Genomic DNA, 17,214 nt, shown 5'->3' on the forward strand with positions numbered 1-17,214 from the left:
TGCGTGTGTGTGTGTGTGTGCGCGTTCAGGCCGGAAAAGTCATAAGTTGTTATATCTACATTCAACTGCTCCATTCAACTACAACTGCACATTCTGACTTTCCAGATGACATCTCAGTGTGAGAGCATGTGTGTGCTGGAAACATGTATGTGAAAGAATTTGCTTTGTTCGGGTACAATGTATCCACCCCAGCGTGATAAGCAAAGTTTACCATTTCCTTAAGGAGGGCGGCCATTCACCCCCCCAACTCCCAATTCCCCACTAAGGAATTTTTGCACTAATGCTACATGTCTCCTCCTAAAGCCTCTTTTGTTGTGGCTCTAATGACCAGTTTGGCCTATGTGACAAGCTAGTGTTTGGTTTTTGGAAGCGTATGTACCGTCCATTCAGAAATCCACAAGAGCCTGTGGAGCTCCATTGTTTATATACGCCTTAAGTGATACAGCCAAAAGAATGAGACACTCATTACGTGGAATCTGGACGTTTGTATGGACCTAATGTCATCGTCTCTCTTAGACTTGGAGGCATCCAAACGGGGCATGTTCCATCTTAGTGAGAAGAATATGGACACATACTTTTGACCAATATGTCACTGGAAAAACTACCTATGAGCAGTTAAGATAGAGTGTTTAGAAATCCTATTTTAGTCTTATAAACGTGAAAATAATGAACCTCATTCGTCTGTAGCTGTAAGATGAATAAGATTAATATGCCAATGCTATGCTCTCAAAATGATTAAACACCCTGACTAGAAGGCAAAGCTTTTCAGAATGACCTAATCCTAACTTAGAGACAGCATTTTACTGCAAGGATTTCACTTCATGTAACGTTTAACACAGGGAATGTCAGAAACTGTGTCCTTCCTTTGATAATTGTTTCTAAACACTGCAAAGAAGCAAGACATGCCCCAAGGACTCAGAACTACCCGCTCTGCTGCCTGGTCCTCTGTTCACTGTTCCTCCTCAGTGTTGTCGGAGAGATTTTTAACAAACTGCCTTATGTAAGCATCTGCTCAAGCACAGCAGAATGGGAGCTGACATTTCAAAGTGCTGGTTCGTGAGCTTTATGAATGCACCAACCCCGAATTTCTGCCTCAACTTCATTTATCACGCCTAACGACCGGCTGACAGAGTGAAGGCCGTCCGTCATCACCCCCAAACAGCCCCCCGCCCCGCTTTCCACTCCTTCATTCCCTCCTTCTCGCCATCCCCCCCTTCTGTGTCCGACAAGCTAAACACAGCACGTTTCTCCTCCATCTGTGGCTCCTGTGCTCGGCAGCTTTCTCCTGTTGGAAGTGCAGGGACTTGCCCTTTTCAGTCTTAGAAACAACAGACAAGGCTCTCCTGCCGTGGGGTCGACAGACTTCTCTGTTGGGTGTCTTAAAGAGGTTAAATGCAGAATCTGGGAAGTTGTGAGAACTTTATGAGGAAGACTCCCTGTAGCCTCATCATTTTAGTTTGGAGATTTTCTGGTTTTCATGGGGACGGGGTGAGGTCATGAGGGGACAGATGTTTTTATCTTAGTAAGTTCTTTAACTTCTGTACTGTTTTCCACGTACAAGAACTGTTGATCAGTGTTGGTTACTGTCCGATATTCTGATAAATCTGAAGCCCAAATGATCCATATTTGTTATTTCACTTCATAACAAACATACTTTAAAGGCTTTTAGTTCATGTTGATCTCTGACAACAACGCTGCTTTACTAGACGTATCCAACACTCATACTGATATGCTGGAATTAGAGTCACGAGCCAAATGGCAAATACATTAGTATTATTTTTAACACAGTAATGGAAAAATGAAATCATGCTTTAAATTACATTTTGAATGAAGTCGTTTTAGAACAGCCGTGCTCATAGATTTTGTGAAACAACTGTGAGTTTTATGTGTTTTGATTCCCCTTTCCAGAGAAGTTTGATTTATGGATAAACAAAATCTCGTATACTTACATCCAAAGTGTCTTCATTGATCACAATCATGCCCATGTTCTTCGTCAGCAATTTGCAGGAATGTCCTGCAAAAAAACAAAACAAACAAAAAAAATCTTAAGCACTGCACAAATATAGGAGCACATAAAATACATAAAACTTTTAATTAATCCAATTTTACTCTCATAAAATTATAGTTGCCTTAAATGTAAAGAGTCCAGTTAGCTCATCCCAAACCTGCATCCACATGCAAATATTAAATATATAAAACCTAGAAGAATCAAATAAGTGAAACAACGTTTAAAGGGATCCAATTAAAATTTTACAGCTCAAAGCAAGTGTCTCAGCACATGACTAATGAGTTTGGTTTACAAGAGTTTGTCAGTTTCCTGTTTTAATAGGCAGTTACAACTCCGAGTTACCCAACATGGCTCTCTTGGGAGCGTTTCCCTCAGCTTTTGGCGGGGACAGATGCTCGGGGTCACCAGCAAGGTGGTAGAGGGCGCCTCCCATTGGGGAAAACAGAAATATTTCATGAACCAAGACTGAAGCCTTCAGTTCAGCGCTGTGGCTGTATGAAAAGGGCTGCCATCTGCGGCCATAACCACATAAATATTTGTGGGCTTCTGCACTTTGCTTCTGTCTGGAAAGGGATTTTAGTTTCTTTAAGGGGGTTACCACAAAGCCTCTGTTTTGTGAATATATGGGTGGCATTCTCTGAGTGAAACTTAGACAACACAAAACACATAGCCGAAGAATAGTGCACCCACAATATGCACAAACGCACACACATATGTACGTACAGAGGAAATGAGCAAATTTCACCTCCAGAGTCAAAACCAAACAGGGCTGGGGTCTGGCAGATTGTTTTCTTAAGTGCAAAGGTGCAAACGTCCAAAAATTTGCCAATGTGTGCAAAACGTCTCCCCATCTGGACGCAGCCTCTCTCGGTCACTCCCTTCCCCCTTGTCAATACTGCCTTCCGTTTAGCAAAGTGAACACTGTTTCCCTAACTGATCGGCTGGCTCTTTCCTTTTAGTAAATTCTGGCTCTTACCTGCCTTGAGAATTACGTGCACACAGACTCCTCTCAGCTAGCAGCTCATAGCAGCGAGAGCGTGTCCAAGAGCAAACATTGCTCCTTTGTCAGACAGCCTAAAAGCATCAGAGTCGTTTCTTTATCGTATGTCATTATACTTCAGGTTTAGGGACAAACTAGATTTAGGACAATCACTTCAGAGCTTCAAATCAGCACACCTGTATGCTTTACAAATAAGAATATTATTGCATTAACAAAGATTTCATTTAATGAGCATGCCAGTATTATGTGCCAAAAGTGGCACTTGGGTGGTTTCGGCCACCTCCAAATGTTAAATAATGTCCTGGCCTGAATTCAGGTGTCTGATTTGGCTAAAGGTGCACCATAAACTCTGCCAACTGGTATCATCTTTCAGTGAGGAAAGTAGTAAAAAAATAAAGTAAATATTAAGCAGAATTTTTACAGAGCAACCCAGTCAAAAGGCGAACCTGTAAAAATACTTCCAGTGAGCATGGGCTTCTGCTGCCTCACATCTGGGCACAGTGGGTACAAAGGGCTGATTCAGTGAGCAGCAGGAGCAGCAGGAGCAGCCACAAACGGAGGCACTTTTGATATCTGTTTTTTCTGACCTCCGTGTTACCTGGCTGACTGTATTCAAGGTCGATCCATTTGTTTGATTTGCCCACGTCTAGCGCAGAACGAAGAAGAATACAAACCCAAACGGACGACCAGCGTTAGGCATTCACCTTTCTGATAATATCTGCCTCTGGGGCACCTAGATACGTGAGACGTGCCTGCTTGTGTACATATGCGTGTTATTTATTTCATGTCAGTGCAGGGTGCTCATACATCATCTGGCATTCTGCGACGCATGCTTTCACTAGATATGTGTGACAGAGAAACATTCAGCTTGTCAGCTGTTTGTCTTTCTGGGTGAAGGATGACTGGAGTACCTGTAAGAGGCTGGCATGCACTTTAGCACAGAAAAAAAACATCAGGCTTGCCAGGGACTTTCCTTTTGGTATGAGACCTCGTACACAAATAAGGTTAAAGTGCATCGTGAAGCACAAACAAGAAGGAAAATAGCTATTGTTGCTTTTGCATAACAGGGGAACTCAATCTTAGCAATGTCAGCTGCATCAGTCTGCTTTTTGGCAGTGTGGCAGCCTTGAAGTAGGCTTCCTTTGGTGTGACTGATATCTGACCTTTATGCTGTGCCCCATTTCTGGTAAAAATACTAATAATTGTACCAATAAAACCACACGACACAGCAGAATTCACATAGAAATAAAGCTCGGAAAGCATCCGGTCACAAATGCTGCTGCTTACCAATATTGATGGCTGTTTCCTGTTTGTCCCCAGTCAGGATCCAGATCTTTATGTCAGCCTTCATTAGAGTCTCGATGGTCTCCGGCACTTTATCCTGGAGCTTATCCTCTATCGCGGTGGCACCCAGGAGCTGCAGGTTCTGCACCAAAGAAAGTCAGTAAACAAGTCAGTTAGTGAGGATCATAACACAGGAAGGCCTTTAAAACGTCACGTGTCAGGCAAACATCTGAGCCGGGATAGTGTCACTCACTCAGTCGAGTTTTTCCCCTCATCAGCCGCTCTTGTTTATCACCAAGTAAAAACCGCGGCGGTGGACTTAAGGGGTTTTGGATCCGTTACTGTGCCCCTGCATCTGTGTTTGCATCTATAGACACGATCTCTGCCACACAAGCACACCCACAAAATGCAGCTGCTGTTTTTTCCCCAGGAAACTGTGTTGCTCTGTGGCTGGCTGTGGGCTTGTATGGGCACATCACAGGGCCAAAGGTTTGACAAGAGCCAGGGGTAGAGGGGAGACAGGAGCCAGCAGCAGAGGAAAGGCTCTGGAAGCTCTTTAAGTTGTGACCTGAGCCTTACTGCCTGGACGTCTGTAGGTCTGTCCACGCTAATCACTGGGAACCACACAGCCCGGAAAACTATGCCTGGGAAAGACCATGACTGGATGTGCCAAACTTTCTTTTGCCTTTTCATCGTAAGCCTTTCATTTCTTTCTATGGCTGCTGTTAAAAGCACTCTTTGTAAATTATGATACAAGTACCAGTTGAATGAGGGAGAAACGGGATCATAGTCAGTATGTTGCTGGTAGAGTCTGTCCAGTATATGTAGCTTAAGTTTCCACTGGGACAAAGACTCGTATGAATTCACCACTACTGCTTCTAATATGTTAAAAAGGGGAAATAAAGTTCTGAATTTTCACAGTGGAGCTCGAGCAGATTACTTTGCACTGACAAACAGTAAACAATAAATACACTTGTACTTAGATTAGTCAGGGATCATAAAAAGTATCCCCTGCAGTAGACCAGTGAGAAATAAATGGGGAAAAATAATGAAGAATTAGATATTAAACAGCTAAAACAGCGTATCAATACAAAACAATTGTTTTTTAAAAGAACAATCAGGATCAAATAGGAAGATTTTCCCACATAATACGTAATCAGCATTTTAGTTAAGAAATGATGAGAAGGAGAAACTTCGGACACACTGCAGGAATGCCTCCATCCTTAACATTTCACTATAACTCCACTGTGCCCCCCTGTGGCATTACTGTGTGCATTTTTAAGTGTGGGTGGCCCTAACCCTGGCCCAATCACAATCACCCTTTGGTCATCTAGTCCTCCAAAGGCCACCTCTTCATCCCAAAAGAAACAGGAGACCTTACCTCCCCTAACTGCAGAAACAGAGGGGTGGGACCGAGGGAAGGGAATTGGGGTTGGGCCGCAGTGCCACGCTCTGCTCATTTGGCAACGCGCGTTAAATTTTTCTCTCTGAAAGCTTTTATGTTTATTTCATGATTGATTGCCCCCATTTGTTTTGGGCAGCCAAGAGCAGCCATGACGAACCTGCCAAGTGGCTGATTTACTCTGTGGCTTCCTGTGTTTGACTAACGCTTCCACACAGACCCACCTCACAGAAAACCAACTCTACCTGCTGGTGAAACGTATAAAAACACACACGAGTTTGAACTTTTGCAGGTTTCCAGACGTTATTTCATTTTCCCCACTAGTTACACTTCAGCTCAAGGCCAGTCTGACTTTTCAGAAGTTTTGTTCCTATAAAAATCCTCCGCATTAAGAAATTGCCGCATTTAACCAGATGAAAAGCTTTGTGCTGCTTGTCAGTCAAACTGGATTCTGCAATAAAAAATAGCCCTTTCAGAAAAACCGACACAGTGCACACAAACAGGATGTCGCTTAACAAACCTTCTCTATCAGTTCGTAGCTCTCCTCCAGTTTTAAGGCTCTGTTCTGCAGGGAGGTGCAGGCTCTGTGGTGGATCTCCAACCACTGCTGATAGGACGATTCACTGATGTCTGCCACCGCAAAGCACAGAGTGCGCAGGCCTACAAGATTAAAAGCAGCATCGCAACATTTGGGTCGAATGTCATAGTTCTGACTGTTTAACATTACAAAACAAAGCTTGTGCTCTGCAATCACTGTTAAACGTGTTACACAGATAGACCCAGTTCAATGAAAACACTGCTACTTAAGTCAGCTATATTTCTGACCATATTAATCAATACAATACGCAGCATGAACGGTAACTCCAGCAAAATAACCATCGGATACTATTCAAAGCTAAACCATCAGATTTAGATTTAAATCTTGCATCCGAAGCAGGTTATTCAGACACCATTACTGTATTACTTTACCTATTCAGAGTATAAATTTGCTTAAAGTCCACTTTTCATATTTTTGGGGGGTAAATAAAAGGTACTAAAGGGTCACTGACATACGCTAAATAGGAGCTGAGAAAAGCAGCAGCTGTCTTTGTTGAACAAAGACAGCTGCTGCTTAGTACGGTCAATTTTCGAATCAACTGATAACGTCATGGTAACTTCCCCAGTTACAAACTTTGATTAACAGTTATTTTTATGTATTACATTTAATAAAATTATGTTTAAAAATGTCATTAAATTCAATTAAATTCAAAATTCAGATCAGCTATCTTAGCATATGAAAAATAAGAGCATTTCCAACAAAACATTTCAGTTTTTATTTTCTGAAATGTTCTGTTATTGAAATGTTTATCTATTACTTATTTACTTTGGTGTAGTATGAATGGCCATGTCAGGAGGAGAAGCTATAAAACTTTTGATAATACAGTCCAATTCCGGCTCGCCGGCTATACGTCTGACACCCCTGCCTTAAAGATTGGAAATGAAGGCAAACAGACCCTTTTGGTCCATGAAGATGTTTTACCTCTAATTTAAGAAGCTTCTTCAGCTCTATAAACTGATGGCGAGACCCCACTGGTGGGATTGCCCCCTGGAGTCACTGACCCACCTTGTAATCACGTGAGACATAAAGGACCATGTAAGCAAAAGTCTGAATCAAGGCGTGGCTCATTGTGCAAAAGGGCCCTTTTCATCATGTGATTTATTAAGGTCACAAAGGTCAAGGCTCACTTGGGTTGACAAGACCCAAATACCAAATGTGAAGCGCAATTCAGTGAGGAACACAATCTAGGAGAATCATCTCGACAGGACACTCAGCTGTACGCATGCATCCTAAAGGAGAAAGGTCACTCTTTCAGGCTGTTTGGGAGAAGTGCAAAGGAGGTCATCGACATCAAATATGAACGACTATCATTGAACAAAGGTGGTGGCAAATGGCACCAGCTCCCTTTATCACTTCATGAAATCCCTGTTCACACCTTGAACCATGTGACCTGAACAAATCACATAATAGGGGGTGGGGCAGGGTCTCAGGACCTTGGCCTCTGACAGAAGGGTAATGACCCACACCTAAATTCACACCTCGGCTCATGTGACTCTTAACAACTCACATTACAGGGTGGTTCAGTGACTCCCACGACCACTTTCGAGCACATAACACCACCAGGTCTGTAAAATGACTCTCCAGCAATTTACAGAACTGAAGAAGCCTCTAGAATAGGAGGTGAAAATCTCTGAACCACAAAGGAGTCCAGTTGCCTTCATTTCCAGCACATAAGAGTACCTCGACCTGGTTGACTGAGAACCTACACAGATGTATGAATAAAGTACTCTGTAAAAACCTTTAATGTACAGGAATACACTGGAAAGAACAGATGCTTGGGAGAGTTGTGACTCGATACGTTCCAGATATTTTTACTAGAATTTAATAAGAATAACTCTAATAGATGGCAGAATGACATTTCCACAGTTGGTTACCCACATTAAGACATGTTTTATGTCTAAATATTTGATTGAGGTATTGTCTCATTTAAAGTGGATTAATTTGCACTTTAAATGAGACAAATGTCCAAGACACTGACTAAAGAATTCTAGTCTGAAAGATGTTATGGGATCAAAATGGCAAAAGTGAGCAGCAGATAAAGTAGGTTTTCATCTGTAGTATCTCCACTTGGACTGGGAATTACTGGGCCTGAAGATCCTCACAATCTGTCCTGGATGCTAAATTTAGCACACATCAAATATTCCTAATGACATCATTTTGCTGGTGTCTCACAAGGGGGCAGTATGATCATAGAACAAGAAGCAGAGTATGTGGTGCAGTTTCCTTCAGGTCAACAGCCTTGTGTGTTAAAATTACAGCAGAATATTCCCACTAGAAGGAAATTTCCATTAAATAATGCATGAGAGGAAAGGCTCTCAGGAAGAGGAAGTTTGTTTACTTCTGTCCAGAGATGACGCAGGGATGTACAGCATCCTGAAAAGATACATTATTGTTGGCAGACAGGGGGCGATGTTGGTCCACTCACCTTCAGTGGCAAACTGCTCCAGGTGCTTCAATGTGATCTCTTTGTACCTAGAGCTGTCTGCCAGGCGGTCATAGATCACTGTGTCCTGAAGGGAAACAAACACTCACTGGTTACTGACACCCAGAGAGGAAAGAAAGGAACCACCTGGACTTGTGCTGCTTTGCAAATGTGGGTCTAAGGCTGTGTTCGGCCCATGTAGAAGCACTTCATGTTCCTACTCAGATAACTCTAGCTATTTGTATTAAAAAAGAGATATACATTTGGAGAAGCCTGATCTGGGAACTCAAGACTTTTGGTGCAGCCATATATCTGGACTAAGAATAAGCAGTTCCATCCACGGGTTATTGTTTATAGATGAATGGAAAAAAGCTTGTTAAAAGATGAATCATCATCGGATGAAAACAAACGCTTTCTGTTGTCTGGTGGTTCAGTACAATCCAGTTTTTCTGGCCACACGGACTGTTTATGTTCTTGTGACCAAAACCTACTCAAACCCAAATAGCCAATAGAACGCTTCCGCTATCTCGTCCCTTCTCCACAGATTAGGGGTGTTGCAATAACCATGTAACATTTAAAAATAAAATATTGATGTTGTGTTATACTGTGCAATTTGTAATTCTGCTCTCACTTTTGTATTATATTCACAGCACAAAATTGTTGCAATCCAGGAAATTGTAGATCCGATTAAATCTTACTGAGGATTAAATGTAGTCTGGCCATAATGTTTATTTGTTATTTGGCAGAGATGTGTGAAATGTGGTGATCTTGCTTCATCCTGTCACCCAATGAAAAGATTTCCTGACATGAGCGAGAGGCAATAAGGAGAGAAGAGCGTTTCGGCGATGATGGTGATGACCTGTCACGCGTTGCTATGGAGAGAGACAGACACTCACAGCTCCTTTGCAGTAGAGGCGGATCTTCCCAGATGGGGTGCGCATGATGACTGACATCCTCTTCCTTGCGCTAAGCGATAAAAAAAGCCAAGAGAGAGTGAGAGGGCAGAAGAAGGTGGAATAAGGAGAGAAATAACAGCAGTGTGTTACCACAATGCTAAAGTAATGCATGGTTTGAGCTAGCACATGATTACTGAAAACAAAGAGTGGGTAACAAGATAACCATGTGACCACAGTGGGGTTAACTAGGATTAATTAGTTAATTAATGATGATGCTACTGAGGCTCAAACAGAAAACTCTATAGTAAAAGACTGTTAAATAAGGCATGTTGATGGTGTATATGCATAATAAAAACATAATAACTGTACCTTGTAAACTCCAGCACATGAAGCAGTTCATATCGTTCCTCTGTTCCAACCTGAATTGAAAGAGACGTGAGCGTTAACATAATTCAGAAGGAGACACTTCAACCTCAGTCTTCTGAGACAAGTTATCTTAAGTAGCACAGCCAAGCCTGCCATCCTCCTCCAATCAGCTTTAATTGCACTTAAATGTGTTTATCAGTTGCTTGCACTGAGCCGATGGAAGGAGAATAACAAGGTAAAATTCAATTAACTTTCTTAATTGTGGACACTGCTAGGTACAAGACAGAGTGATTAAAGTAGATGCTGAGAGCTTTAGAAGGTCTAATAAAGACTAAGAAATTGGACAAACGTCTAGGAGACGAGATGTTCCGACCAAAAAGGGGCGAAAAAAAGAGAGGAAATGGCTCTGGCCTTTCAGCCTCAGGCTCTTTGAGTGCAATCATCAGGTTAGCCAATTAGGAGAACAACAGGATGAGTGACCCGAGCGTTGGAGAGGACACACTGCATCAACTCAGGATATAATCACGGCAAATGTTGTGTTTTTCCATCACTGTGATCCAAGTGGAAAACCACTTTTAGTGTATTTGTTTTAGTTCTGTTTCAAAACATCTGACAAATTTCATGAAGTACTGTGAAATAGACAAGGGGATAGTTTAGTGTTTTTTGGAAATGAACTAGCCTACAGATGGGACTTATTTAGATGCCGACCGGAGCACGATGATGCCAGTATTATAGATTAAGCAGACCTGTATAATAGGCTGTTTGCCTTTCTTTAACTTGTTTTGTCCAACTTACAATTTCCACAATGACGCTGTCTGGGGTTCGACCAGAAAACACGAAGCCAAGGTTTCGTGCTGCTCTCACTAAAGCGCCTTCATCTGGGGAGCAAAGAAAAATGTTACAGATAAAAACACCTTTACAAATATCCAAGGTAACATTACATTTGAGCCTGGTATTTACCACAGCAGCCATGTTTCACAGTTGCTGCATGAACCTGGTTCAGTACAGTGACTGAAACCTGTGATCCAGCTACCGTGTGCATGGGGATGCTGCAGGGCAAGAAAGAGCTCTCTACTGTTCTTTTATAGTTCACTTCACCGGCAGCTCTTTGCAACCACTCTAAAAACCTCAAAGCTTCACATGAACACGACTGTTTGAAGCAATCCAAGCCCCCCAAAAAGTCATTAGCAAAATGAAGATGCAAAGCTTATTTTCGAATCAAAGTGTTCATCAGTTCTCTAATAAACATATTTAAAACGATCGGGATATGTCAACCTATTTGACAAACTGCAGCCGTATGTTTGTACGTTATAAACTGATGTCAAATGCTTTTTCCTTTAACCTCCTAGGACCTGCGTCCACATATGTGGACATCACAGTTTGGGTTATTTAGACCAAAATACTCAATTTTGCTCTACAAGGGCCTGATATACAGTTACGAGGACGTTATGCTGCTACTGTTCTATCAACATTTTAAACAAATATCCTCAGATGTGGCTCTCATTTTTCTCAAAAACAATAAAAAGTAAAAAAAAATTAAAAAAAATCTGGTAATTCTTTGTTTTTACATTCATCGGGCCCCAATCAGCCCAAATATCAAAGAGAAATTAAAAATGCTGCCGTGGAAGAGTTCAGGTCTTAGGAGGTTAAACCTGCTGGTCTCTTCAGAAATCTGCATTATTTTCAGGACACATAACTACTGCTGTTACGGGCAATCTCTATGCATTAACGCTAAAACCTATTCTTAGAGTCTCTGTGGTGGATTTCACCTCATCTGATGTTTGTCATGGTGGCAACTTTGATGTTTAGAAATATGTTATGTGTTTAACTTCCTGATTGACAGCTGTCTCAGTCTGTTAAGTTCACCCGTGGATGTGATAGACTGAAGAATGCATTTTGTAAACAGCTGATTTCATTTTATAATATGATTCCTGGCTCGTGTGTGCGCTGATGATTACATAAACGTCTTTATGAAATACTGGAGCCCGGAGGCTGTAGTGGTGTGTTCCATTTGCTGTGACACAGAGGTCGCTAGATGGAAAATTAAATACTACAACAAAGAGAAATATCAAGGACACACAAGACCATTTATGCAGAGCACCTGGAAACAGATCCAGACACAGCTGCACAACTAGCCATTTAAAATCTGCTCTTTTCGACATGCAGTTTTGAACCTACTTGTACAGGAGAGGTGTAGCATTACACAGAAACGTGTCACTGGGCAAAATCAAAGGAAGGAAAGGAGAAGTTTTGCAACTCTCACACTTGTCTTTGACACCGTTAAATCACAGCAACATGTGTTGGGAGAGCTAGTTCTTTTCTATTTTTAGCTGCTGTTAGGATGCATGTGTTAAGACGACAGCTAAGCTTACACTGTGCCATCAAAGGGCCCAGGCGTGCTGTCCCATTATATATCAGTGAACAATAGATTTTGGTATTAAAGAATTATTTGTATATTTGCACTGTCTTAGTGAAATCCTTTGTCCATGTCTTCAGTTGTAATGATTATCACTGTAGATTCATTCTGCAGAATCTGTAGTTTCATTTTTTTCATTGGTTTTACAGTTTGATGATTAACGACTACAAACGTTGAAAATGAAAATCTGACAACATGCTACGTCACAAACAACGTCAGAATCAAGAAGAAGTCTGGTAAATTTTGATGATCTTAAATTACTGTGTGTGAACAGACACACACTGTAATAACATTGTGTATTCCACTTAAAAGTGGGATATACCTGGAGATGCAGCTTGGTAGATGATGTTTCCATCCATGCGTTCAGGGACTGCAGTGTGACAGATGGCCATCATGGTCATGAACTCCAGGATAACAGCAGCTGTAGGCTACAGGAAGAAGAAGGGGCACTTTGACTTTTAATGTTCTTTCATAAAACATGTAACAGAAGCAAAACAGCTACGGTATTGTAGGAAGACACAGCAAGGACAGAGAGTGCACACCGACAGAGCATAATCAACCTGCAGCCGACATACACAACCTGCTACAGCAGCCGCTACAAATGTGACAGACAGCTTCTATTAATACTAGAATGCACTGCAGACTCCAGTGACCTGTCTGCTGGAGCATTTATTTAAAGTTTTATAAAACCAGACCAAATAAGTTTGCTGCATCATGAGCACAATAGAGCACAAAAAACAACTTTACTCTCAGTTCTTTTGAACTGCCGTTCAGGTACATTCCTGTTTGCAAACTATAATCACAAATCTACACTTAACTACTGGCAGAATTATATCTAAACACAAAGACTGCAACTTATACAGGAGAACTCTAATCCTGAACAGGTACCATTATTAATTGCAGCTCTGACACTTGATGAATTTCCTTCACATCGTGTAGCGCCCAAAGATTTATGACTCCATTTGTTTCAAAGCCAGTCTAAGCTTTGTCAAACTCTGAAATACATGTGGCTTCAGTACTCAGTAGTCAAGCGTGGAGAGGCTAATGACTGTGGATAACGAGCCAAGAGGATCCCACAGAAACTGCCAGCTGCTGACAGACTCATGCCTCCTCATCCAGTAGAAATGTGCTTCATTTAATGAAAGAAGGCCTAACCTATACACTGAGGCATTGTACATTAATGAAGGGAACAGTATGACTAACTTGCCACGGGACAGACCTAGACAGGCATCTGCTGAGGCTGGAGGACCACCGGCTTGCAGTGACCGACTACAGCCAAGACAGTAATATAAGCAGCCTGCAGGGCTGCAGCAGACCTGTATAATAAGCAACAGCACACACAGCAGCCTGGCGGCAAACGTTTGTTAGCAGTGAGTTTAATACCAGCCAATGAATTATGAATATAGGTCTCACGAACCTGTAGTAACACAAAGAACATAAAAGCCTAAGAGTGAGGACATGCTTTCTTTTAAAGTGCAGAGATTTTGCACTCTCTCACCTCCTTAATGGGAAATCTGAGGGTTAATATCAGATGCAGGTTTAAATAATACTGGAACACTGGTGTAAGATAGCTCAAAAGTGCATGTTTTCACTCCCATCTCAAACAAAAGGCTGCAGCCTCACGCTCAGTATTATTATTAAATTTGTTCTTTCTGTTGTGAAGAGAGGAACAAAGGATCACATGAATGAAGGGGGGAGGGTGACAAATTAAAAGTGCCTCTTCCAACACATCGAGTCTATTACAGTCCAGGTGGCTAAGAGAGGCCTCCCTGCCTCCAAGCAGCATGATAATCTGGCCTGGGTTGACGGGTATCCTCTGAAAGACAGGACAGTATGTGTGTGAGTGCGTACACATGTGTGTGATTGAGTGAGGACATGTTTTCTTTTAAAGTGCAGGTATTTTGGACAGCTCTCACACCCTTACTGGGATGAGGGTTAATGTCTGATGCAGGTTTAAGGCTAAAAGCAGGTCTTTGTTAATTGCTCTTTAAGGGATGGGATCTTTTCATTGAGACTGCTGTCATGGAAACCCAATGACAATAATGGGATTGTCATTGGGAGGTTACTGTGCCACACCAAGTCCAGCCACCAATCACTGTAAAACCCCAACATGCTGCATTTACACTTCCCTTCCGGCCTGCTTTAAAGATGCTAGCAGACAGACGTTTGATTGGGTAAAGTTCATGACACCGACTCCTCCTCTCAGAAGAAAAGCACAAGTCTGACAGCAAGACATCGAGGGTGGTGGTAAACTAGGCAGACAGTACAGACCATCTGAACTTTGTTCTGCTGACACAATTAGATGTGACAGGAAATACTGTGCTGCCAGCTATCACCCCAAATAACTTCTGGGTAACCTGTGTCACAGCAGCAGTGATAGACACTCATCGCTTCAGACACAGCCCGTGTGGGAAAAAGTTTAAGGGGGAGGAGAAAATGAAGAAGCCATTGAAACTCTGTGGGTGTGGACCATGTCCAGGGAAGATGAAAAGCACTAGAGGGGGTGCTTATTTCTGTCAACACTCTTAATTCCCCTCTCCTTAGTAATGTTCATGCAAGAAGCACTCTGAAGGCCATAAGAAGAAGCGCTTGTACCAGGAGAGTATCGACTGTTACGACAAATGCATCGCTTCATTCAGCAGCTCCAGCAGCGATATCTAAGTGAAAGTGAAGCACTGATTGTGCATTAATTAAACCAACGTCTTGAAAGTTTGAGGTGATGTTTAAAAACCTTGATATCGCTTTGGTAATTCAGCTCACTATTACTGAGGGTTACGTGGAGTTAGTATTGTTGAAGTCCTTCTAGAAGCAAGCATGTGCTGCCACCTAGAAAGAGTCGCAAAAAACCTTATTTTGAATAACTATACACTCACTGACCATTCTGTCAGGTAAAGGGTTGGAGCCCTTTTGCATTCAGAGCGAGGAACTGGAAACATTTCCCTAAGATTTTGGTCTATATTGGAATAGTCTCTTAAATCGCCTTTCTTCCCCATTCTGATGCTCAGTTTGTACTTCAGCAGGTTGTCTTGAGTCTACATGCCTAAAAGCAAATTTGCCATGTGATTGGCCGATATTAGATATTAAACATTTGTTAATGAGGAGCTGAACACGCATACCTGATAAAATAGCCATGAGCATATATATCAACTTTAATGTTGATGATTTGCTTCTACCAAAAACCTTCATAATTTTGAGCATGCCTACAACGTATCAGTTCAAAGGACAGTCTTCTTATATGCTAGAAGTTACCTTGAAAAAAATGATTGGGGAAAAAGAAAAAACATACATCTATGATTTATTACCGTCCGGATTATTCAGGCTAAATCGTTACCAAAATGCATGCAAACCCTGGTTTCCAAGCAGCAGTCAGTTATGAACCATAATTACAAACTGGCGAGAGGCTATCAATGTGAGACTGAAGCAGATCTTAGACAAACTCAATGTGTGGAGAGATTCTGCTGTCATAACAAAGCAAACATCACAGTGGGATTACTACTTTCCCTGGGCGGTACTACTGCACCTAATTGGATGTGACATTTTGCCTCCTCCACACCACTCTGCAGCTCAGTGACTCAAACAGCCAATCAATCACCGTTTTCACCCACTGCATGACTACAGGTGGTCATTAGAGCTCCCTTTAAAATCCTGCAAAGGATGGCAAGATAGTAGTGCACCTCACTGCTTTGTCAGAATTGGCTAATCTTGATGCAAAGAAACAGTAATCCACCCCTCAGCATGATTTTAGTCAAACTGATATTAAAAACAATTAAATCCATCAGTTGCCAAATTTGTCTCGTGAGATAATAACATGCGTCACCACGCATGCTTCACCATTTTAAAGGCACAAAATAAAGCTAAAAAGAGTCTACTTAAAATGCAAAAGACGATATTATGCAAGCACACACAATTAGATCCAAAATCCGTCTTAATTTTGTCCTAAACGGCAGCAGCGGGTGACGGGGAACCTTGACATTACTTACGTGATTACTCTGGAGGTTTTCCAGTAAGCTCGGGTCATTAAATCCTGCCTCGTCTGATGAGTGTGTGCTGTGCCTGGAAAAAGGAGACACTGAAGTCAAAACAACAGAACACGCTGGCATCCTTGAGAGCAACACTGTACAGCACTAAAGTACAGCATGCTGTCCTCAGAGCAGACACGACTAGCAAAACAACAAAGAACAAAACAAGGAGTCTGCTTAGTGATCAAAAGATATTCTGTCAAAACTTAAGAAGATAAAAAGGAGGCAGACTGAACAGTGCTTGTGTACCACTCTTATGTGCTAGAGCCTTGGTGAGACTGCATACAATCCACGGTTTTCATTAACATTTAGAAGAAATGCTCTGAGCTGCCAACCACTGTGCAGCCTGAACGTTACATCGAGCAGTAACAGTGTTGCTGCAAAAACCTAAAAACGGGACTAACTAATAATAACTGATTACTGTATCATCATTTAGTCTAGTTTTAATTGAGTAAAAAGTATACATATTAAATGTCCCCACAGGGTCCTGGGACATTTTCAATATATCACAAAATATTCAGTATGATAGATATTTAAAAAATTAAAATCACACCCATCAAAATACACTCACTGGCAACTTTAAGAGCCACCTTCAAAATCTAAGTCCAGTGAATTGAGTGACGTGTGTCTGGACAATACATGCACAAAGTGGACCTACAGCATCACATCCTTTCCACCACCACATATTTTATTCTTGGACTCTACTAAAGTAGCTTTGCATGACTGTGGCTTGGAGTTCCTCTCCATTAAGTACACCCTTTTACTTCTTAAAGTCTTCTTACGGGCTGCCCCTTGCAAACAGA

At 41.8% G+C, this 17,214-nt stretch overlaps 1 protein-coding gene across 7 annotated transcripts in view; it reads right to left on the bottom strand.

The window, feature by feature from the left end:
• atp8a1 (ATPase phospholipid transporting 8A1) overlaps positions 1 to 17,214 on the bottom strand; it is a 109,852-nt gene that overhangs the window by 43,509 nt on the left and 49,129 nt on the right. For all 7 annotated transcript variants that reach the window (XM_040015849.1, XM_040015851.1, XM_040015847.1 and 4 more), the window contains 9 exons: positions 16,373 to 16,445; positions 12,715 to 12,820; positions 10,772 to 10,854; positions 9,980 to 10,029; positions 9,611 to 9,680; positions 8,718 to 8,802; positions 6,215 to 6,354; positions 4,296 to 4,434; positions 1,950 to 2,014 (listed from right to left, as the gene is read on the bottom strand). In XM_040015849.1, the coding sequence (XP_039871783.1) occupies positions 1,950 to 2,014; positions 4,296 to 4,434; positions 6,215 to 6,354; positions 8,718 to 8,802; positions 9,611 to 9,680; positions 9,980 to 10,029; positions 10,772 to 10,854; positions 12,715 to 12,820; positions 16,373 to 16,445 (811 nt within the window). The remainder of the gene's footprint in view (positions 1 to 1,949; positions 2,015 to 4,295; positions 4,435 to 6,214; positions 6,355 to 8,717; positions 8,803 to 9,610; positions 9,681 to 9,979; positions 10,030 to 10,771; positions 10,855 to 12,714; positions 12,821 to 16,372; positions 16,446 to 17,214) is intronic.

Source organism: Simochromis diagramma, unplaced genomic scaffold (genome assembly GCF_900408965.1).
Source record: "Simochromis diagramma unplaced genomic scaffold, fSimDia1.1 OVJJ01000685.1, whole genome shotgun sequence".
Classification (NCBI taxonomy): Eukaryota; Metazoa; Chordata; class Actinopteri; order Cichliformes; family Cichlidae; genus Simochromis; species Simochromis diagramma.